The 23,745-nt window shown below is 36.9% G+C and overlaps 4 protein-coding genes across 6 annotated transcripts; 1 reads left to right on the forward strand and 3 right to left on the reverse strand.

Moving 5' to 3' along the window:
• Window positions 1–1,428: 1,428 nt before the first annotated feature.
• LOC132183228 (microtubule-destabilizing protein 60-like) lies at window positions 1,429–5,206 on the reverse strand. Of its 2 annotated transcripts, none has more exons than XM_059596630.1 (8): window positions 4,133–5,206; window positions 4,006–4,051; window positions 3,815–3,907; window positions 3,603–3,722; window positions 3,200–3,298; window positions 2,342–2,401; window positions 2,156–2,250; window positions 1,429–1,716 (listed from the first exon to the last, which is right to left on the reverse strand). In XM_059596630.1, exons 1-8 carry the CDS (start codon window positions 5,065–5,067, stop codon window positions 1,602–1,604), a joined length of 1,563 nt encoding a protein of 520 aa, XP_059452613.1. In that variant the 5' UTR covers window positions 5,068–5,206; the 3' UTR covers window positions 1,429–1,601. The 2 variants fall into 2 exon arrangements, with proteins under 2 accessions (XP_059452613.1, XP_059452612.1); XM_059596629.1 differs by having other exon boundaries at window positions 2,150–2,250.
• A 6,219-nt stretch (window positions 5,207–11,425) lies between these two features.
• Window positions 11,426–14,473, forward strand: LOC132181357 (UDP-glucose 6-dehydrogenase 1). The gene is made up of 2 exons (XM_059594540.1): window positions 11,426–11,528; window positions 12,634–14,473. Exon 2 carries the CDS (start codon window positions 12,655–12,657, stop codon window positions 14,095–14,097), a length of 1,443 nt encoding a protein of 480 aa, XP_059450523.1. The 5' UTR covers window positions 11,426–11,528; window positions 12,634–12,654; the 3' UTR covers window positions 14,098–14,473.
• Window positions 14,474–15,149: 676 nt separating this feature from the next.
• On the reverse strand, window positions 15,150–19,496 carry LOC132182446 (uncharacterized). Of its 2 annotated transcripts, XM_059595690.1 has the most exons (3): window positions 18,860–19,496; window positions 17,662–17,811; window positions 15,150–17,130 (listed from the first exon to the last, which is right to left on the reverse strand). In XM_059595690.1, exons 2-3 carry the CDS (start codon window positions 17,801–17,803, stop codon window positions 15,827–15,829), a joined length of 1,446 nt encoding a protein of 481 aa, XP_059451673.1. In that variant the 5' UTR covers window positions 17,804–17,811; window positions 18,860–19,496; the 3' UTR covers window positions 15,150–15,826. The 2 variants fall into 2 exon arrangements, with proteins under 2 accessions (XP_059451673.1, XP_059451674.1); XM_059595691.1 differs by lacking the exon at window positions 18,860–19,496 and having other exon boundaries at window positions 17,662–18,830.
• A 925-nt stretch (window positions 19,497–20,421) lies between these two features.
• On the reverse strand, window positions 20,422–22,859 carry LOC132182744 (uncharacterized). The gene is made up of 2 exons (XM_059596076.1): window positions 22,566–22,859; window positions 20,422–22,376 (listed from the first exon to the last, which is right to left on the reverse strand). The coding sequence occupies exon 2, from the start codon at window positions 22,329–22,331 to the stop codon at window positions 20,667–20,669; it is 1,665 nt and encodes a 554-aa protein (XP_059452059.1). The 5' UTR covers window positions 22,332–22,376; window positions 22,566–22,859; the 3' UTR covers window positions 20,422–20,666.
• Window positions 22,860–23,745: the final 886 nt, after the last annotated feature.

The following is a 23,745-nucleotide window of genomic DNA, read 5'->3' on the forward strand; positions in this document are numbered from 1 at the left end:
TTTCTTTAGTAGAAGGATCATCGAGAGGATCCATTTCCCTCTTCTACATTATCATTATCCTATGTGAGCTGCATGACTTCTTGGATGAAGCACGAGCTCAAGAAAAAAAGTAAGGGCTCCTTGTATCTTCACTAGCCACGGGATGGATTAGTGTTAGAGAGTCATCAACTGATAACTCTCTCCATGTTATCAAGAAGTCAAACTTACATTCAAGTGAAGATAAGGATAGCATTAGTTGTGACCTTAACCACACTTGATGGTAAGGTAGTATAACCCAAACACTACAGTTATATTTTTATTACAACTAATACCATCCTTGTCTTCACTTGGAGAGAGTTATGTGTTGATAACTCTCTAACAATTAGCCACCTCCAATAGCCAGTTTTTTAGGCTTTTGGAGGTGGTTTGGTTACTCTCATCTCAAACCATTTGTTCTCTTAGTTTTTATCTTTATTTTTTAAAAAATTTAATTTGAGGATAAATTTGTGAGTTAATAAGAATTATGTCGGAAAAAATAGTCAAAATTTGTAGGAATGGATCATTTTGTCACAAAGAGGCTTATCATAGGGCTTTATAAGTTCATTTGGAAATGACAATGATTTATTTGTTACAATGTCAAATCATATAGAACAATTTAACAATTTTTTTTTTTTTTTTTTTTTTTTTTTTTGTTGCTAAGCTAACTAGTATTGACTCAACAATATGTATACTTGTTGATAAATATTATTGACTATGGCGTAGCCATTATTTTACTTGTCATTGTTAATCGTTAAAAAACCTAACAATAGGTGTATAGAGGTAGGTATTTGATAACAGAATAATAAGTGATTTGGTAAAATTTAAACCAAGCAAATTTGATAAAATGTTAAATCTAGGGGCTCTTATGGTATTTTCTCCTCCAATTTTTCGCCAACATTTGTAAAGCATGTTATAATTTTAGGTAGCTTTTAAAAAGCTGCTCAAGAGTTACTTAATGTAGCTAATCTCCCAATGAAATTCATTATAAATGGAAAAGTTCATCTTGTGTCACTTAAAGAATAATGCGACTTCTAAAATTACCATTGGACTTGTGATTGATCATTAGTGAATTGTGATTCAATGGTAATTTTAAAAGCCACCTCATTCTTAAAGTGACACAAGAGTGACTTGTAAAATTACTCATATTCACCATGTCACACGTTGCATCATGTTCATCGATAGAATTGGATGTGGAAGTGCATTTCAAGTTCACCAATAGTTGAGTTCTTGTTGAGTTCCAATTAAAAGGGAAATGCTATATATGCTGGTGCAGAGCTAGAGTGTTGGTAAATAATGAAATTTCATAACTTGTGTGATTTTTCATTCTAATTTCATTTAATTTCTATCTCATTTAATTTCAAATATCCAGTATAAATACTCTCTTTAATAGATGTTTAAAATGGGCGCAGGGATTGAAGGATGCAGGAATCAGACAAGGGCATCAAAATTGCAACTAAATTGGTTGCTTCATATACAAAGTTGAAAAACAATATCTGAGAGAACACAAAGAAAGAAAGAATATGATTATTTAGTAACTGGTGACAATAGAATGATATGATATTCAGAGGTTCTATTCTAGTGCTTCATTGTTGGTAAGTGTAGGTACTTATGTCATTCCATGACAGGCAGCACTTGATCTTCTTCTGTTGAGGAATGTGGAACTTTGGTTCTTTAGGTATAGTTGGATGCTTCATCGACCTGAAACAAACAAAAACAGCAATGAGAGAACACTCACTGAATCTAAATTTACAATTACAAGGGAAAAATGGATTTCATGACCTAAAAAGTAATACTTCACTCAACCTGAAAGTTTGTAATTAATCAATGAATCAAATACAAATGAGCTAAATGGAAATGCTAAAATAAAATCTTGAAAAAAAATAAAAAGAAGAAGAAAAGAAGCAAATTGACTCAAAGTGTTCAGATTTTCTGAAAGTTCCATCCAGAAAGTGGAAAGGATCATATCATATTATGTATATATGCAAGATACCTTAACTAGATTCCAGTAGCATCTAAAGATAACATGGGATAGTGGACATATTAATAAGGATGTGACTTTTCCAATGAGTTTGTGATTACCAAACACAAAACCAAGCAGAAAAGAAATCATGTTTTGTTAGAACTACATCACCTGTACCTTCTGGGAATGAAAGGCCTGTCGAAATAGGGCATAGGCTGTGCTTTTGGAACGAGCTCCTTTCTCAACCGTCTTATTTCTTCCTCTTCAGCCATCTGCAAGAATAATACCAGCGTATCCAATTAGATAAAAATAGATACTACTTTGTGATATCAGCAAGCAAATAATTCCTTTCATATCATGTACCTTCTGCTGTCTCTCTCTTTCCATCTTGTATTGCTCAAACAGGCTCAACTTCTCTGCTACCTAGTTAAGCTCAAAAGCATACAAATCAAAAGTTAACTCACTTTTCTAGCTGCTTGTATACCGAAAGCACATGCATCATAAATGAATCGCCCCCACACTCCAGAACAAAGGCACTCACTAATAGTAGTTAGCCACCACCAAAAAAAAAAAAAAACTCCTTATTTTATAAAAATTACCCGGACAGGTTTTCTGATCAAATTAGGCCCCTAAACAACTTACCAACAACCACAAATAAGAGTCATCAAACATGATCAGCATTGGTATTGACTTGTCTAAACCTAAATGTCCAACACTATGCCATAGTAAAAGAGTGTTAGGCCCCAAAAAAGGTCACTACAGTGCATTCTAATGTCCAAACAACTTACCAACTTACCAACAACCACAAATAAGAGTCATCAAACATGATCAGCATTGGTATTGACTTGTCTAAACCTAAATGTCCAACACTATGCCATAGTAAAAGAGTGTTAGGCCCCAAAAAAGGTCACTACAGTGCATTCTAATGGATTGGGGGAAGGAATGATGGCTTATTTAAACTCTCCCAAAATGTATACATTTCAGAACTACTTTTTTTTTTTTTTATGAAATTAACCAAAGTTGTCCCATTTGAAAGTGACATGTTAAAGAGTCCAGCATAGAACTTAACTTTATTTTGCTGCAAAAAAATCTTTTGAATTAGTCATTTTCCTTGCCGCATGAGCACTAGTTAATATGTTTGCCAGCTAATGCAAAAACTAAGCAGTATGATATGAAACTGAGAGCGAAAATGCATCTGTTTGGAATAAATAGAAAAAGAACCTGATTGTCAAACTCGGCTCGTTCTACTGCTCGCATGTCACTGTGAAGCTTCAGGTCTACGGGTCTTGTGATTTCCTTCACTGGAGGCTTTATCAAGCACTAAGATAACAAGCACCAAACCGTTGCAAACAAAGTCATAAGCCCATACAACTAATACTTAACTTATAAAACTCGCATATGTGCGAATAAAGGCAAGAACCTATCAGTAATTGTTGCCTATTAATAGCAATCAAGCATGTCAACTGTTATGATAGCACTTGAAATTAAAATCCAACTCTAATTTTTTAATTTTTTTCATGTGGTTTTGAAATTTCGTTTGCAAACTACATCGAGACATTATGGTGCTAACATTAAAAGTAAGGAGTCCAGATATCCTATTAACTAATTCCAAAAATGGCCTCACCTCAGGTTCATCTGTTGTCCATGGGAGACCTTGTGCAACTGGTATCCTCTGCTTCTCATCCTCTATCACCATTTCTTGTAATTTTTTCATAAATTCTTCCTCCTTCAGTCTCCCCCTTTGCTACAATGAGATTCAATTACCAAAGTTATAAAGCAGATTCGATGCATGTGAAGTTACAGTCCTCATAATCAATTCACTTTCCTTAAACTCACCTCTGTTCTAAGCTTGAACGGTTTTTGGCTGGTGACTTTAAGCTGCTGCTTTTTCCATCTCCTTCCACCCATTGTAGCAGAAGATTCAGAGCTCTGGAACCCAAACATGAATAAAAGAATAAGATTCCATTAGCTAATGAAAACATTCACCTCCACCTACAATAGTACTGAACAAAGTGAGTAAATCTTACATTTCTTCGGCTCCTACGGCCCCCATTAGAAGTCCTGCTTGAAACACTGAAGCACAAACAGATTCCAAAGCAAACTGAATCAGAACACAGAAATAATGCAACTCAAAATAATCAAATTGCTACCCACCTTCCCTGGCTACTATCCCACGAAGATGAAACCGAAATCTGTGAATCCAGACCAAGGTTCTCCGATGTCAAGAACAAATCAGATGGACAGAATGAAGAAGAAGAAACCTGTGTCTCAGGCACTTTAGGAACCTGCAATCCTGGTAAAGCCCATTTCATGGCCTTCTTTTTGTTATCTTCTTCCTCCTTCTCCTCCTTCTCCTCCTCCTCATCCTTCTCATCCGAGTCCTTCGAAATCGGTATTGAAAGAAGCTTCTCAAAGGCCTTCACCAGATGCATCACTCTCCCAGACCCAGGTTCAGGTACACTTTTCCTTGCCTCTTCCAACAACTTGTCTCTCCTCCTCTTAATCGTTGAACTACCTATTTGACTACCCGACCCATTCAGCGGCGAAGTATCACTCTCCCCCGCGTTTCCTTCATACCCATCTTCAACTTTCAGGTCTTGCAGCATCAAACCCTTCTCAATTTCCTTTTCAAGTTCACTCTCAGCTATATCATAACCCTTCAAATGGTCCGCTTGTCCGGCCTGTTCACTTCGATTCTTGAAAAACTCTTCCTGGGACGCCCTCAAATTCTCATAGGCCACACACAAACACTTCTTGATATCGCCACCACCTGCCTTCTCTTTGCACTTACACTCTACCTTCAACCCTACATTCTCTTTCTTGGAATTCTTCTTCGCCACCACGAACTTTCTCTCCCGGATCTTGTTCCGCGGCAAGTACCCCACCGGATTGGGATTCTTTACGACCGATTTCTGGGCCTTTGTGGATTTGATTACTGGGGAACTCGTGGATTTTTGACCAGGGCTTGAATGGGAGACATTTGGGTTAAAATTCTCGGCAAGTTTATGGTTTTCTTGAATCTTGGACCGAGACACACGTGTGTCTTTCACTGGGGTAACCGTCCCGGTGTTCTTGCCGATCAAATCCATCTGTAAGTGACCGGAAAACCGAAAAGACTCGCCGTAAAAGAAATGGGTTTTGGGCTCTTCTTTGATGTGTGAGAGAGAGAGAGAGTGAGGAGTTTATGTGTGTGATCTTTTGGAATTGATGAAAAGTTGAAAACATTGAACGAGGGTTTTGAGGGGAGAGAAAAAATAGGAACGTTACGATTACAGGGACGCTCTTGTAACGGCTAGTTTTTTCGGTAGGGTTTGGGTGTGGGCCGTAGGATGAGGAATTTGAATTTTGGTTTGGGTTTCGCCCGTTGGATTCGGTGATTAGGATAATCCAAGCGGCGTTGATTGGATTTGATCAACAACAATCATGCTGACTACTTGCCAAATCTCGAATTTTGAATTACAGGAATGTCCTTGTTGTTTAAGGAAACTACAAAAGAGGTACTTAGAGCATCTCCAGCAGTAAGAGGTATTCTATTTAGTCAAAAAGCACAATTTTCTATTTTAACTACTCATTTTTTAATATCAACTCCAACAGATTCTTTATTTCATTCTTTACTTTATTAAATATTATTTTTAATCTTTTTTTTTTCTTTTTCTTTTTTTCTTTTTTTAATTTGCGACCGGTTTTGCATCATCTTGTAAATTGCAATAGAATTGATTCACGCAGCATACCTGTGTGTTATTTTTATTTTTCCATTTTTAGTTTGCCAATTATATGCATGCTATTCAATTTTTTTTTTTTTTTTTTTAGTTTTTAGTGATTCAAAAGACTTAAATTTATATCATAAATTCATGAACAGAGAAGATAGAAGAGAGAGAAACGTTGAGGGAGAGAGAGAAAATAATGTGAAAATAATATTATATTCAACAATTTAGTGTGCTACAGTGAATATCAATATGAAGCTATTCACTATAGCAGTTAAGGTATAATAGCTAATATGAAGCTATTCTGTTTGAGCAAAAAAAATGATAAAAATAGCTAAATGTAGCTAATATCTCCTTTTTAGCTATACTGCTGGAGATGCTCTTAGCATGCATTGTCCTGATGGCGGTGATCAACGGAGGAGGCGGTGGGTTGTTTACGGGTAAATACGGTTAGAATGAATAGGAGAAATGGAAAAAAAAAAAAAATAGTAGAATAGTTTGCAAATAAACTTTTAGATTATGCATTTTCTTAATAAAAAGAGTAAGGCATAGTTGAATTAGGTTTTCCTTGCTTTTGCAATGGAGCAAACAATTGTGAAACGCTTTAATGAGACCTATCTATTTGAGTAGGTGCCTGAATGAGATCCTAAAATTTTTTTAAATTTAGAGTCAACTAGACAGTAATTGAAGTAAGAATTGCAGGCAATCCCGATCCCAAGACACAAGCCTAAACCCAAGAATTTCGCATAAGCCCATGTTACATAAGGCAAGTGGTCAAACAAGCCCATGACATGATCCATTGCTCCTCTCTCCTCTTTGTTGCTCCAAGATGTGTTTCCTTCTTATATAGAGTTGTGTTGAAATCCTGACCATTGATCTTAAAAGAAACTCAAGATTTGTTGGAATAGTGTTTAAGCGAGGGTATTGGTCATCTCTCCTTCCCTGAAATAAAGAAAGGAAATAAAATATTAATTAGAGATAAAGATAATCCTCTCTTTTTCCCTTAATGTTAGAAATCTCCTAATAATTGAAGTGTGGTCCACATGCCAAATACGGTTTTTTTTTTTTTTTTTGACATGTCCACACAAGAGGAGGATGAGGATTCGAATTAATGACTTTTGCTTCATAAGATGTAATCCCCAGCCAATTGAGCTATCCCTTGGGGATAAATACGGTTTAATGAGACACAAATTATAGTGTTAAGTAATTATTTCAAATTTTTTTTTTTTTTGGAATCATAATTACAATTAATTTCTTATTCCTTAATGGGAGTAATATTTAAGGTAAAAGTTTAATTGAGGTACATGTCTAACTTATAAATAAAGAACTTGTATATGACATCTATGGTGCATTACTAGGCATAGGTTAAAAAACAAAGAGAAATGATTAGTATTTATATTTTGCTAATTTCTCGCATATCATCTTACAAATCAACAATCACATTTGTGAACTTATGATAGACCTCACAAATCTAATGATTGATCTATTGAATTTGTAAGATAATATATATATATATATATATATATATATATGGACAAAATATTGACAGCAATTCACTCACATTTTCTATTGTTGAGGTTGTTTATTTCACTTGTGCAAATATGGACATCAAGTTTTTGTTATAAAGTTTTTATAGGTGAGATATAAATAAAGTTTTTTTTTTTTTTTTGACATGTCCACATAAGGGGAGGGATGATTCAAACTAGTGACCTCCGCTTCATGAGGCGTTGTCTACAGCCGATTGAGCTACCCCTTAGGGATAGATATAAATAAAGTTGAACCTGAATGAATTAGAGGAAGGCCATTCATAAAGTTTAATTGCTAATAAATAACTTATTTAGGGCGTACTTAGTTTGGATCTTAAGGTAATGGTCTTAATTAAGAGACCGCGAGGTTTCATCTCGGTCAAATTCCAAGAAGAGAATTTTTGTTTCCTTTCTAATTAACATTGATTTAAAGATAAATTAAGCATGTCACACCAAGCTATTAATGCTAAAAGAATACAAAAGAGTATATCTCTTCCATGAATGAAGATTAGAGATCCTTAATACAAACTTTTTTTTTTCTCTTTCTTAAATGTCGTTTTTGGATGAATAAGAATAAATAAATAAATGAAGAATATGTGGCAAGAGCTTGGCGAGCAAAGTAACTCCAAAATCCTGAAAAAAGGACAATAACATCATCCAACCCAACAAGAAATAAGCAAATTAAGCAACCACAAAACAACACATCAAAGCACTTAGCTACCAATTCTATTCTCAATATTCAAGCCCCAAGATCCAACTAACTAACTATCATGGGGGGAAGACTATAAACATAACTTTAGACCTTTTTTTTTTTTTTTTTTTTTCTAAAAAAAATATTTTGATATAACACAAAGATAAAAATAATTTTGAATGTTTTGTATTTTAAGTTATTTGTTAATAATTTTGTTTTGAAAAGACAAAACAAAAGAGAGAAGTCACGAGTGTTATGAAATAAAGCCTAATTACTACATATATAAACTTGATAACTAGGCTTACAAAGATTTACACTGATCTACAAGATTTTTCACCACTCATGAGAGATTGCACTTATTAAGCAGGAGGTGCCAAATTCGAACTTATCAACTATATGCTCATTCAAAGGGATTAGACTATCTCTCAATATCTATTCATTTTTAAGAGAGATTGTATATCGTTTAAAGAATAACTTCTATAAGGTCTTAGCACAAACCAGAATTTTTGTGTCTACTAATAAGACGTTGACACTTCATCTTAGAACAGGATAACAAAATGAGAACAAAATACCGGATCATATCAAATTTAATCTCTAAAAAAACTCTTCATCTACTTTTCACATTAACCATCCATCACGCCGCCGCCGCCGCTGCTGCACCACTACCCATGCCGGCAACTTATCCTCTCTCTCTCTCACACACACACACACATCTACCCCCAAGCCGCACCACCCACCACGCCGCCACCGCCAACTAGATGCCGGACGCCACCACTCATGCCGATAAGTTTTCTATATCTTTCTCTCTCATCAATCACCCAGGCCACCGGATCTCTTAGCTTCCTCTCTTTCTCCGAATCTACCGCTCAACCATTGATACATTAATGCCCAACTATGAGATCTCCTCAATTTCACACTACCATGCCCACCGCAATAAGCTTAGACCAAAACCGCCATTGATGTTGCTTGATGAAATCAAGACAAAGAGAGGGATGAACCTAACAATGCTTTGTGCGATAGAGTTTGTGCCATCTAGGGCGGCAACATCTGGCTTCCGAATGAGCGGCGGCGGTAGCATGATGGATGGTTAATGTAAAAAAAGTAGATTAAGAGTTTTTTTAGGGTTTAAATTTGGTATGATTGGATGTTTCATTCTTATTTTGTTATCTTGTTCCAAGCTGAAGTGTCAACCTCTTATTGGTGGGCACAAAGGTCTTGGTTTGTGCCAAGACCTTATTGAAATTATTCTCTATGGTTTATAGGTGGTATAGAGCAGATGTCCTAATTTCAAACCCTTATTTCATAATTTATTATATTTTAGTTAAATATTTTATGTGTCAGGCCTCAGTTGTTGAAATGAATGTTAACATATTAATTAAATGATTAAATTTATCATTTAGAAAAAAATAGATTTAATCTTTTAAAGTAAGTGTTGATTTAACTATAAATAACCCTAAAAACCGATGCAGGGACCGGAGGAAGTCATCCCACTCCACAATTAGCCTTTAAATTTGTAAAAAAAACTATTTTAGGTATTTCTTTTCTTACTTTAGTATCTCTAAAAAAAAAAAAATCAATATAATTCGGCTTCAGCCCCCTTAAATTAAATTCCTAATTTTGCCCCAGCCTAAAAAGTCTATCCCATCATCAATTCCCATAAGGACATAAACACTCTACACGTGCCTACCACATCTCAGATTTGTATATTCCCATGCTACTTAGGTGCACCATAATCCAATAGGCTTCATCAATTAGTCTATTCCCACGTCTCAAATGATCATTTAAGCTACATCATCAACCCCATTTTTCATAAAATCAAAATTAAATTCGTAAGGTTCGTTGGATCTGATCATATCATGATTCAATTTTGTTTTGTTTAATATTTTCATTGCCGAACCTATGGGCATTGTCCTGACTCATCATTACCAGGACCTTTCAAGCTTCATTCTTTCACTTTTGGTTTTTTCAGGCCATTCAAAGTGTTTCCTATTTAAATTTGGCTTCGAAAACACTCTTCTTCTTCTTTTTTTCTGCGTCCTGAAGCAAGCTTATTCTTAGATTTGAAGTTTGCCCTTCGTACTTTTCCATATGAGGTGCAATTATTATAATGTCTAATCATGACCTTAATGCACATGGAAGGTCGCTGCTTCTACATTTTCTGTGACTTCAATACTTGCAGCTTTTTTTTTTTTTTTTCTAATTAAGATAGAAAATATAATCCAGATTTTCAGTAATTTAGATGGACATGTGAGTTACTGAGTTTTATATAACGTTTGTTGTCCAAATTACTAAGATTTCAATAAGAAGAAAATATGCCTATCATCTCTCCAAAATCTGGTGATTATGGATGACATCATAAGAGTAAATTTTGTTAGCAAAAAAAGAATTTTTTATAACTTTATAGCGCCTTTCTGGACATTTTGGACGATAATAAAAATTCAGCCACCTTTAAACATAATCTTTTCGTAAAAGAATTTTGAAAATGAAAAGGGAAAGGAATCGGGTTGAAGATTCTTATAACAAAATAACTTATAAAAAGATATTCATGTCACTTTTATAGATTAAGTTGAAAGAAACTCTTCCAACCCGAGAAAAACTTTGTCCGAAAAAAAATTGCAAGTTTTATCGTATACATAATTTATCTCTTCCTACAAATTTGGAGCCAGTAAAAAGAGAGAAATTTGGATCGGGTGTAATGAACTATTCGTATTGTTGCAAAACAAACCGCTCATGTACAAAGTTGTCTCTTTTTTATTTTTTTGGTCTAGGCATACTGCATACATGTCTGAATCCTGATTAGCTCATATTACATCTCCTTCTCCATATCTTTTCTTTTTGCCCTTCAAATCTACACCGACATTTTACTTGCCTCACCTCACTTCTTGACCACTTGACTTCTATCTTTGATAACCCCTTTGACTTAGAATTGGAATGAAGTGGTAAAATATGATTGCAAGAACAGGTGAAACATCAATTTACACAACAATTCTTTGCCAATAAACATATTAGCGAACGGTTTAAAACATAAAACATTTGTATAATTTTTATTTTTATATCACGTCAAAATATTTTTTAAATAAAAAAAATAAACACCCATCAAAAAACATTAATAAACATATATTTTTTCCTTTAAAGAATTTTTGTCAGGAAAAAAAAAATCTAATTTTTGAATATGATTAAATATATTATCTTCAACATGCAGATGCACCGTCGGGGAAGCCTGTGAATGTGGTTTACAGAGCTTTGCTTTGCGTAGCAAGCGCGTAGAATATCAATAGATAGATCATATGCTAAGCTGTAGTAAGTTCTTAACATAGTTGACTTTTCAAGGTCCACATCACATGGGTACTTCCGTAATTGGACGTTAAGAAATAAGGTATCTGTTCATAGGCTTTTACATTTCTACCCCTCCTCTCTCCACCTGCTAAATGCGACATTTTTGTATGAAAACGTGTCTGAGAGGTCCACCTCAACTGCAAGCACCCTGGACTGGACAGTCCTTTTTGGAAATCCCAGGGGTAGATTCGGACAAGCGTTGCGTATATAAGAGGTCCTCCCCGCTCTTCCTTGTTCACAGAATTACCTGACTCTGAGAGTGACAAGGCCGAGGACCAGAGCCCAGTTCACAGGTGAATCTTGACCCCCATCTTCCACATGTTTGATTCGTACTTTGTTGCAATTGTCTGGATTTCATTGGAAATCTTTTTTTTTTTTTCCTACCAGATTATTCGTTTGAGATATGAATTGGGTCCTAGGCTTAATGTCTGTGTTCCTAATCCTCAGATCTATGCCATTTTTCACGTTTCTATTCTGGATCTGTAATTTGTTTTTCCACATTTAATTTTATAGTTAATTGGGATTAGTTTTGTGTTTGATATGGGTAGATAAATTGAGCTAACTGGCTATGGATCTGGTGGAATTTGTGATTGGTAATACGAAATTGATCTGTCACTTGCATTTCTAGTCTGAGTGGATCGTGGGTGATTCAGTATTTGAGTCAGATCTGATTTTCTATAGCTCGCATGATGATGTTCTTTCATTATTGGTCAAGTTACAACAAGTAGTGTCACTTTATTGTTGAATTCATGTCCTACCAAAATAGTCTTTGCTTCAATCAACCTGGAAATCCAAGGTTTCAGCTTTAAGATTCAAGTAAGTTTTAGTCATGGTCTTAGGGAAGGAGCCTATTTATAAGCATAACACCCCACCCCTCCCCTTTAGCTCATTCTTCTCGAGAACCATTTCGAGTCTAAAAGTGCAGATCTGGGATGAAGTTTTGGATAAATCACATGACTTGCTTATGTTTCAAATTGTAATGCAAAAAATGCTAGATTTGATGTCGTAACGAACTTGTAGCTAGCACATAGTTAGAAAACCAACTTCCCCGCCAATAATAGCATATATTTGAATATGAAAAAGAAGACGTTTTTCCCTGTTCCTTTTTTTTTTAAAAAAAAAAAAAAATTTATTTAGGCCTTTTGGTGATTGAGGGTTGTGCCTCATTTTGTTCGTTTGTTTGATCAATATAGCGAACACGAATTTTTATTTTTATTTTTGATTACTTATAAAAAAAAGAGGGAAATTTCGTGTTTGCTATATTGATCTCCTTATTCTCCAGAAGTGGGTGAATTTTATCAGTTGTACTGTTGTATATGTGAAAGCACGTTGTTTGCAATTGGCAGATCTGGATGCGTTTTATCTGTTTCTGATTCATATAAATTTAATTTTGTTCAGGTTTTAAAGTAGAAAAGAAAAATGGTGAAGATTTGCTGCATTGGTGCTGGATATGTTGGGGGCCCAACAATGGCCATAATTGCACTTAAGTGCCCATCTGTTGAAGTCGTTGTTGTGGACATCTCTGTTTCTCGGATCACAGCCTGGAACAGCGACCAGCTCCCCATCTATGAGCCAGGCCTTGATGATGTTGTGAAGCAATGCCGAGGCAAGAACCTTTTCTTCAGCACTGATGTTGAGAAACATGTCTCAGAGGCTGATATAGTGTTTGTCTCTGTCAACACCCCAACTAAAACCCGGGGTCTTGGGGCAGGGAAGGCTGCAGATCTGACATATTGGGAGAGTGCGGCTCGCATGATTGCTGATGTTTCAAAATCTAACAAAATTGTAGTTGAGAAATCAACAGTCCCAGTCAAAACCGCTGAGGCAATTGAAAAAATTCTGACCCACAACAGCAAGGGAATCCAATTCCAAATTCTTTCGAACCCAGAATTCCTTGCTGAGGGCACTGCAATTCAAGATCTTCTCAAGCCAGACAGAGTCCTCATTGGAGGCCGAGAGACCCCTGAAGGCCAGAAGGCCATCCAAGCATTGAAGGATGTTTATGCTCAGTGGGTCCCTGAAAATCGTATACTAACCACCAACCTCTGGTCTGCAGAGCTCTCTAAGCTTGCTGCCAATGCCTTTTTGGCCCAGAGAATATCGTCTGTTAATGCCATGTCAGCTCTCTGTGAGGCTACTGGGGCAAATGTAACACAGGTATCTTATGCGGTCGGTACAGACTCAAGGATTGGTCCCAAGTTCCTCAATTCTAGTGTTGGTTTTGGTGGATCCTGCTTCCAGAAGGATATTTTGAATCTGGTTTACATCTGTGAGTGCAATGGCCTTCCTGAGGTGGCAGAGTACTGGAAACAAGTCATCAAGATCAATGATTACCAGAAGAACCGCTTTGTGAACCGTGTTGTTTCCTCTATGTTCAACACGGTTGCAAATAAGAAGATTGCCATTCTGGGGTTTGCTTTCAAGAAAGATACTGGTGACACAAGGGAGACCCCAGCCATTGATGTGTGCAAGGGGCTATTGGGTGACAAGGCCCGGCTGAGCATATATGACCCGCAGGTCACTGAAGACCAGATCCAAAGGGACCTCACCATGGACAAGTTTACTTGGGACCATCCCATTCACCTGCAGCCAATGAGCCCCACCACTGTGAAGCAAGTGAACGTGGTTTGGGATGCGTACGAGGCAACAAAGGATGCCCATGGTGTTTGCATTCTGACCGAGTGGGATGAGTTTAAGACTCTTGATTACAAGAGGATTTATGACAACATGCAGAAACCAGCTTTTGTATTTGATGGCAGGAACGTCGCTGATGTAGAGAAGCTGCGTGAGATTGGTTTTATTGTGTACTCAATTGGTAAGCCCCTGGATCCATGGATCAAGGACTTGCCAGCTGTGGCATAGAAGAGATGCACCGATCGAGTGGCCGGTATTGCCGGTCAAGGAATCATAGTTGGAGGCAATCAGTTGGATTCTTTACAATTTTTTTTCTTTAAACGATTTTCGCTGCTGCTTACTTTCCCATCATAGTCAGATAATTGGTATAAGTCTGGTGAAAGTAAGAGGCTCTATGTTTTGCCCTACATTGTATTCCGAGTTATTACTTATCTGCCTGTTATCTGTTTGCTAGAAAACTTGATTGGTCTTTGTTTGGTTTAATCTTCTATCATTATTAGAATGTTAAAAAAAATTTCGAAAGCACCTGTATCAAATTCTTATAAAGAGAGTTTCACCTTAATAATACGCCAGTTCATCTATCTTTATGGGAACTGTTTGGTTTGGCCTGAATTCTAAGCTTCCTCTCTATGCAGAGGAATTATTTCATTGTTTAAATTTTATTCTGTTGCATTTATTGGTTTAAAGGATATCACGGCATTTAAAATTTTTAAATCATATGATAATATATTTACTATGTAATAACATATACAAAAGAGTTTTCGATATCACAGTCCAAAATGATGCTTTAATTTGACATGGCACCCTAGAATTAGAAACTAAAGTTTGGATCACTCTCTTCTCTGTCCTGCCATTTCGATATTATTTTGTAGATAATTATGCTTTTCCTTACTTGGACTTGTGTAGTTATGTGAGCTTTCGTTTGATCAAGTCCTCTATTTATAACCGCCCACCGCCTCAATTACTCAAACTTTCCACTTTTTCTTTGTGCTTTACACCGGACAATGGTTCCTTTTTTTGGGGTGGCAGATGTAGTAAGATATTTAGAGCAAGAGCACGAATATCACGTCTTAGTTAAATGAAAATACGTTACGAATATCACATCTTAGTTAATGAAAATGATGTGATGTCAAGTCCAATTGGACAGCATTCGGCCTCGAAACTGTTCAGATAACTTCCATTTGCAAAAAGGAAGAAAATGAGGAAACTACTTGGCAAACAACCATGGCATAGTCCACATCCAAGTAAAACACTGCTCAAACAAAAGGAAACACAAAAAGTATATGACAACACGCATAATTTTTATTTTTTTTAATATATAAATAATTATCACTGAGATATTAACAAGTTTCGATTACAAACTTCAGTTCGGTTGACTGGAACCGAGAGAGTTTCATTGAAGCCCTTGGCCCTGCTTATATGGAATCATTAAACTAAACATGCCATCCTTTCCAAGCTGATTCAGATACTGGTAGGATAAATGGAATTTGTGTTTCGCAGACGAGGGCTTAGAAACCTACAAACTGAAAGGCAAAATTCCACGAGCCTTCTTTTGACACACTGATGGAGATCAACCATCTTTTGAGAAAATACTACATCCTTCCACATCTTCCAACAAGTATAAGATCTCACGAGGAAAACATAATTAATCATCCTCTTTTAAAGGTAGATCATCTACCACCCATATGCTCATCGGGAGGCCCTAATTGAAGCCCCAAAGACTAGGACTAAGAGTACTGGAGGAAACAATCAGCTCTAGCAGACAGTTGGCCATTGCCATCATTGCAAGATTCCTCAAAGGAAACAATTTCATTCAAACTCCAAATTGGTAAAAATCAACTTTCACCCAACAATCATTCACCATCACAAGGCTCATAAATATATCCTGAAATGCCTCATAATGGATCTTGGAACTCGATCAACCTCTCAACCAATAATAACATGTATCTTCAAGTGTTCATTCTTCACAGGACTCTCTTCTATCAGTCTCCTCATCAAGTCGACCGCAGCTATCGATAGGGTCCCGCTGAAACTCATATGATGTGCACGAGTCATCTTGGATATCATAATCCGTACTATTACTGTTTGGAATTTTACCACAAAGCTCTAAATCAACATCACCATGACAGTCACTAAGGGAATTACTAACTTGTGTGCCTGAAATATCATCTACATCTCCCCCATCCTCTTCATCAGTTCCCATCCTACGAATAAGGATTTCAGCACCATCTTCACAAGTATCTGTCTCTTCCTCAACCTCAATGTCTTCAAGGCAATCCCTTTCACGATCTTCCTGAAAATATGCAGTGGCTTCCTGATCAAAAGGAGACTCCACTACAGAGTCTTCATCTTCCTCTGCCAGTACAAGTTCACTTGTTTGCCAATCATCATTGTCACTGTCAATGTTTAGCGGATCGAATCTATTCTGCTCGGCACGTTTTCGAAGCATAAAGACATTAAAATAATAGCTCACAAGGTCCTCCTTCATTCGAGAAGGGAAAACTGCTAAGAGATGGTCCCAAAAATTCTTACCCAATGATGCAGGGTTAGAAAGGACAACCTCATGGAAGGCTTGTTCTTCCTCTTCAGTCCATCTCTTAGCAACCTCCTCTCCCATCTCACAGAACCCCAACTCCTCAAATATGTCCTGCCCAAGATTTTCCCTTAATTTTTCTCTTGCTTCCATCGCATGTTGTCTCACACATCTGATAGAACCCACATCAGGGCACCTACAGTCACTTCTGGTTCCCCCACTCTCATTGCAAGAGTTTGCAGATGCTTCAAGGTCAGGCATTGGAATGACACATGTACCCATCAGCATCTCATTAACACCATCAATCAGGAGGCCTCCATCTGATGCATGTAAGAGGGGAAGCTGAGGATCTGACTTATCCAGATGATCTGAAGAGTTCTTCAGATCCTGGAGGCCCCATTCTGGAACAAAAACTTGATGCTCTGGTCCAACAGAAACTAGCTTCTGAGGAGGACAATCGGAAGGGGATAAATAGTTCTCATCCGACTGATATAAAGCTTTTAGTTGTTGTCCAGAATGAAAAAATTCTGGAAAAAATGAAAAATTAATAGCCGCCTCTGACCTAACATCAGGTCCAATAATACTTCCATTAATCCACAAAAATTGGGAAGCACCGCCACTAACACCAGCCTCTAATAACTTTGTCTCATTTGAGACTTCAATGACTGGGTCATTTACAAGCCTTCCTTTGTCTTGAAATTTAGTAAAACTGTCTTCACCTTCACCATCTTCATATGGGAATTACGTTAGGAAGAAAATTGAATTTAAACTCAGAAGAATATATTATGGGGCCATTAACCCTGATGCGACTGATGAAACGTGCAAGTGACAAAAAAAATCATTGTGATGGGTCCAGAGTAAGTTTACCAGTCACAAAAAAGGTTTATAATAAATTTTCAAACCAATCCAAAGAAAAACACATTCAAAGCCACAATCCTGTTCTTGGACTCAAGGAGACTCTATACATGGGCAAAAACACATCCCATAGCATGTTTCTAATTTAAATGGATCAAATCATATCTTCTAGAAGGTGAGGGAAAAATGGTGAGCAAGTCAATTGTTTTCTACAAACCTTATTTGGAATTCATCTAATAAGGTCAATCACTGTATCAAGAAATTGTAGTCATTTGGCCAAGTCATTATATGCACAAAACTACAAAAAACTTCTTATTTATGGCAAGACCAACAAGGATGACAGAAGATTCCTTAACCGAAAAAGCTTGCGCAACATTATATGAAAACTACCAACTATATATTACCTGAATTTTGAGGCTTCTCAGGATCACAGATAGGGACAATGTCAGTTGTAGGAGCAAGCTGACTAGCATGTTCCAGTTGTCTTGGTTGCTTATTAGAAACCTCATAAGAATCCTCATCAACAAAAGGCCGCTTGTGAAGCATTTTTTGCACTGCAAGTAGTTAGTTATACTTTAAGAGAGTGGAAACAGAAAGTCTACAAAAAGGGTTTAATCACAACTCATGTAACTGAACGAGATTGAACCCGTGACCTGATGACCCTCCACCCCATACTGGAAAGAGGAAAGTAATTTGGTTGAAGGACCATGGGCACAAGAACTAACTTCAAAGAGAACAAGGTCTGATATACAATTTAAGCTAACATATATTTCACCTAATAATATGTAATTACGATAGGCAATCGGACCAAGAGTATGACAAGGACCAAAATGAGTAGCCTTGTATTTTCCAATAGGATAAGGCTGCGATATTTAAATGAAGACATCTGAAATGATGATTAAAAACAGCCACTATGATTTAGGGGCTTCTACGTAACCACTAGACTACTACTAAAATCACAGAACCAAATATAAGCTTCGGTGCAAGCCTGCACTTCATTGACATACATCCTTATGTTTGACCTATATGCTTGAAAACCGTATCAGCAAATGCCATGATGTAAAATTCCATGGAAAACAAAATGCATCTACCTTGCATCATCCCTCCTATTAACCATCTAATCCTAATACCCACTAACAATTTTAATTAGCCCAACACATGCTACATATATTATTAGCAAAAGCTACTTTTTCAGACTCATCCAATAGAAAATGCCCATTTGTGGATTAAGATATATTTCATTTATTGACTCTAATAAAACCGTTTAAAACATTATAGACAATGAACACAATTAAATGTGGAATATCTTTCTCTCTTCCTCTTTTTCATTCTTTTTTGTTTCATGAAAATTTGTTGTAACTTGCAAAATACACACACACACACACACAGAGAAATGATTTATTTACGAATTGCCCAATGGCAGTATAAAGTTCTAATTGCAACTATGATTACGCATCACAAAAAATTTAAGCCTTATATAAACGTCACATACTAGGTTCAAAATCATAAGCTAACACATTAAACTAATAACAATAATACAATACAAGCAACAACCCATTTCACAAAACTAAAAATCAAATAAGAAAAAATTGCATTTTATACCTGAGCTATAGGAGCTGGTGAACCGGCCAAATTGTTGAAAGAGACCAACCGACGGGACGTGAACAATGAAAAAAGATGAAGCAACCAAACTTCAAAACGCAAAATTCTAGATCCTATTTAAAAGAATAAAACACCGATTTACAAGCAATAAAAATACACGTACCAACACAGCGTGTATGGTAAAAATAATTGAAAAATGAGAAGTTTTCGGAAATCCAAAGAAATGCTCGACTTTCCACAGGAATGCGGGAAATTACGACCGACCCAGATGAATTTGGATCGTCAGAAACCGATACACGCAAAAAGATTTACATGTAAAACAAACCTTCATAATATCGAAAAGTTTCCCATAATTTTTCAAAACCCTAACCCTAGAAATCGAAATTAGGGAACGACCAGGTTTTAAATTGGGATAAATCGAAAGAGAAAATAGCGATTCGTACAAAGCAAGACTCGATTCAAAGATCCGAGCGAAGGATCGGAAGGAATCAGGATCGGAATTACAGAGATTTGGGGATCAGAAATTTGGACCCAAAAAGAGTAAAGGTTCAGGACCTCATGTTTAGTACCAATTTATTGCTCGGTGATCCGGGGATTATTCACGACGCTGAAAAAGAGAAACTGAAAACTACAAAAAGAGACAAGAATCCCAATGAAAATTACGGAAGATGACACTTTGGGATTCTGATACTGTGGGAGGGACACAGTTGGAAAAAATATTCTGTCCTGATGCCTATACAAAACGACAAACTTTTGCCACGTGGAAGATCAAAAACCTTAACAAAGGTAAATACGGCACCTTGTAAGATGAAATTGGAAATTTGGATGTACATTCCTTTGGCCATTTGTCCTCCCTTGTTTTGACTGGTTTTGTGGTACATTGCAGCCTCTACTACCCCATGGGTCTCGCCTTTTCAAGCCATTAATAGACTTCCTGCCCCATTGGCTAATGCTAAAGATAAGAAGCAGCATTTTGGTTGGCATCCAAGCTCCCTTGCTTCCCCAACAGGCGCCAATCTGGTGGCCAATTTCTTAACTTTCCCGAGAAAACACTGGACCAAGTCAATTCTTTGACCTATTATAACTTTTCTTTTAATATTTTTATTCAGCTTTGTACTGATTTTATTGGTTTGCTCCCCCTTCCACTTGTATTTTTTTTTTTTTTTTACCTTTAATGAATTTTATTTTAACCAAAAAAAGAGTGTGTGTATTTGGGAATTTACATGGTAATTTACATAGAAGAGAGAGAGAGAGATAGAGAGAGAGAGTGGAGGGGATTGGGGGTACCACAACCTAATATTAAATGTATAAATTTTACTGCATTAGAGACAAAGGGCAAAGAAACAATAGCAGATAAGGTAAGTGAGATGTTTTGTCAGGTTCGTTTGTTGGGTGACTAAACAACCACCTACAGCTTAGATGCCATCTTTTTGTTCATCATCTAATTGTGTAGATGGTCATCAACCTTTTATTTTTTCAAACTTACAATTAATAAACACTCCTCCCTCTGTGCGTAGTAGCCAAACTAACAAGATTTTATGATCAATGCACATAAATTAAACACAGAAACAGAAGTCCAAAAATTGCATTTACCAAAATCCCATGTTCTGTTCTATATTCAGCTCTTTGAACCAAAAAAGTTCAGAAAAATTTGGAAGTGAGCTACAATTTTGTAACAAAAGATCAGTTTGAATGGGATTAGTTTGAATTCCAAGCTATGAGCAGCAAATGGAAGCTTCACCTTTGCAAGGTTTCTCCTCAAATCAGCAATTGAAGAGAGAGACTAGAAACTTCATGGCAGCCATGGTCAGAGAACCATTAGTTCATGCTTCTGATCATTTCCAACCAACCACGACTTGAATCCAACATCAACATTGGTCTCTTGCTCAACAATAACAGGGAGATTAAGATCAACTAGATCACAGATACCAGAAATCTGTTGCTTTACTGCCAAGGTTTCTTCAGATATTGTCTCGGAGTTTTTAATCAAATGAGCCCTCTTGTGACCACCCAAAGCTTGGCCTGATGCAAAAACCTTAAAGCAGATATGGCACTTGTACTCCTTAGTCTCCTTGAACTCACAACTTGGCAGAGACACTTTACTCATCTCCTGCTCCACCGAATTCTTGCTACATTCTTCAAGATTGATAAGCTTGCAATTACCCTCAGTTTCAGGATCAACGTTGCTGTGGCTGCTCTCTCCACACTTCCGAATTCTCAAATCAGAGCAGTTTTTCGTTCTATGTATTGTCTGGTGGCCTCCAAGTGCCTGATGCGAGTGGAAATTCTTGTTGCAGGTCTTGCACTTGTATTCACTTTTCTTCAGAGAATCAGGAGAAGAAGTACACATCTTCTTGCAAGACTTTCCAATCAACTGAGCATCAAAAATTGCTTTCTTGTTCAAACCAGACTTAGCTGGATCCAATCCATTATCTTCTGTAAAATCTCCATCCACTTCTACTTTAGTGCGCTTGATCTTCATTCTGTTATGACTATCCTCCTCCATTTCATCTCCTGACATATCATCCAGTTTTGGCATCACAAATTCAGCATCTCTGTATAATTCATCAACAGAAGCTTCCTTTTCAACCTTCTTTTCCCCGGAAATTCCAGACCCAGAATCCATTTCACTGAATTTGGATCCTCTCTTCTCAGCTAATAAGACAATCTTAGAATGCAAAACATGAGAGTCGGAATCCTCCACCCCTGGCTTCTTTATCTTGAAAGACTCGAGGACTTCACAAGCAAAAAATCCATCCTCATTATCATTGGCAATTCGCTTCTTTTGTCCGAATGATTTAACCTCAAAAGTCACAGAATCATTATCAGAGGACTCTGTAACCGAGCTAAATCCACCCCAATTGGTTGCACCCCTAGACAGCATCATCAAGCATATAGCCCCGTCTTCTACTTCCTGTCCAGATCCATTCAAACTAGAAAACGAATAATTTGGAAGAATCTTGTACCTCCTTCTGTTTGATCTCTTTTTCCGCACAAGCCCTAGGGTTTCACTGTTCGATTGGCTGTCTGTTTCCATCTTCTTACAGAGTGGATCAAATCTTACGGAGTGAATCCTGATATGGGTAGTGAGAGCCCTTAGTGACTGAAACCCTTTGCCACATTCTTGACAGAAAATTCCACTTGTTTTTGTTCCTGAGTGATGCCTCATGTGACCGAACAGAGCCCTCAGGGACTCAAACCAATTGCCACAGACCTTACAGACGATTTCTTGACCTGAAGTAGCATGTTCTGAGCGTGAAAACTTCAAAGACTTCTTGGGGTTTTCTCTTAGGCCATAACCAGTATGCCCACCGTCTTCAAAACCGTTGTCGCTTTTGATCACCTTTTTCTTTCCTTTGCCTGAATTCTTGCTCGTATGACCCCTCATGTGACCTCCCAACACTTTTCCACTGGAAAAAGTCTGGTTGCAGAGCTTGCATACGTGGTGGCTCTGTTCTTGATCTTTTCCCATCTGAGAATTTCCCAGGAAAATTCAACACCAACAAAGTTCAACCCACTGAAAACAAACTGAAAAAACCCAGATCAGAAACCCAAGAAATCTCAAAACTTTATCTCACATTATCGGAAAAAAAACAAAAGAATACTCAAGAATAAGAGGAATCAAGCAAGATCCAGATAAAAAAAGAAAAAAAAGGCAAGCTTAGCAGGCAGATTGCTTTTGGAAGTGTTTTGGAGAAAAAGAAACCTCCTTTTAAGGATCCAACGTCGTTATGCGTAAGAACAAGATCTTGATCTCCCACAAGAACTCAATGCAGAGCGGTTTCTTTTGGGTTTCTCTCTCTCTCTCTCTCTCTGTGAGGCTACTACAAACATGCAAGTAAAACGTCAAAGACTCGAAATGCAAGAGATTTTGCCTAAGGCACCACCTCTAGGCAGTTATGGTCACTAATAGGAACAGAGAAACGTATATAAAGCGAGCGAGGATCTCGCATAGGCAAGCTTTTGGCGCTCTCTCTCTCTCTCTGACTACCATGCGCGGCATAAGCATAGACGGCTATTGGCTAAAGGCTAAAAACCCCAGTAAAGAGCCTCCGTGATACTTTGCACGTGAAAGCAAAGCAAGAACTTCGGATGGTGTCCCAGTCCCAAACGTTGGTTCTCGATTAGCTGGGGATGAATAGATGTTATCAGTTATCACAATGGTAAAAATATGTTATTTAAATAATTAAATTTTTTATCGCAAAGAAAAAAAAATATATATATATATATATATATTCTAAAAGGGTCTCCATTCTCACAGCACAATTGAGGGCCCAGATTAGGCCCGACATTTTGGACGTATGTGCCATGTGGTGATCCTTTAATTTTTCAATAGATCATGTATCTCGTGTCCAGTCCTTGATTAACTTTCAAGCAAAAAAAAAAGATTCACAACGAAAATCAAATTAAGGTTATACACAGCTGTCCAGAATTCAGTGTTCACCACAGCTAATCATTAATAAACAGACATTTTGACGTTTTCTACTCATGACTGTCCAACAGTTACACTAGTGCCTCACTTCGTACAATCACTAGTGCTCTCTCTCTCTCAAAATGCACCTAGATTTTCTAAATACCACTTAACAGTGTATGATTAATAAGCTAGTGTTGTAAAATCCAATAAAATAATAAAACAATATAAAGAGATTGAAATATATAAAATTAGTTATTCATAACCTATGTATGATTCTTCTTTATTATCGTGTTATAATTATAATGGGAGGTTAAAGAATATAAAATAGTTATGGTAGTACATGAATCAAAATGTTACATCAATGTATTACATGAATGTTATAAAACTTCTAAAAGATGACATGAATATGTAAAATTTGGTCATTTACCAAATACATAAATACATTCATAATAGTCTCCCTTAGATGGCCGTA

The sequence above is a fragment of the Corylus avellana genome, chromosome ca5 (genome assembly GCF_901000735.1).
Source record: "Corylus avellana chromosome ca5, CavTom2PMs-1.0".
Lineage (NCBI taxonomy): Eukaryota > Viridiplantae > Streptophyta > Magnoliopsida > Fagales > Betulaceae > Corylus > Corylus avellana.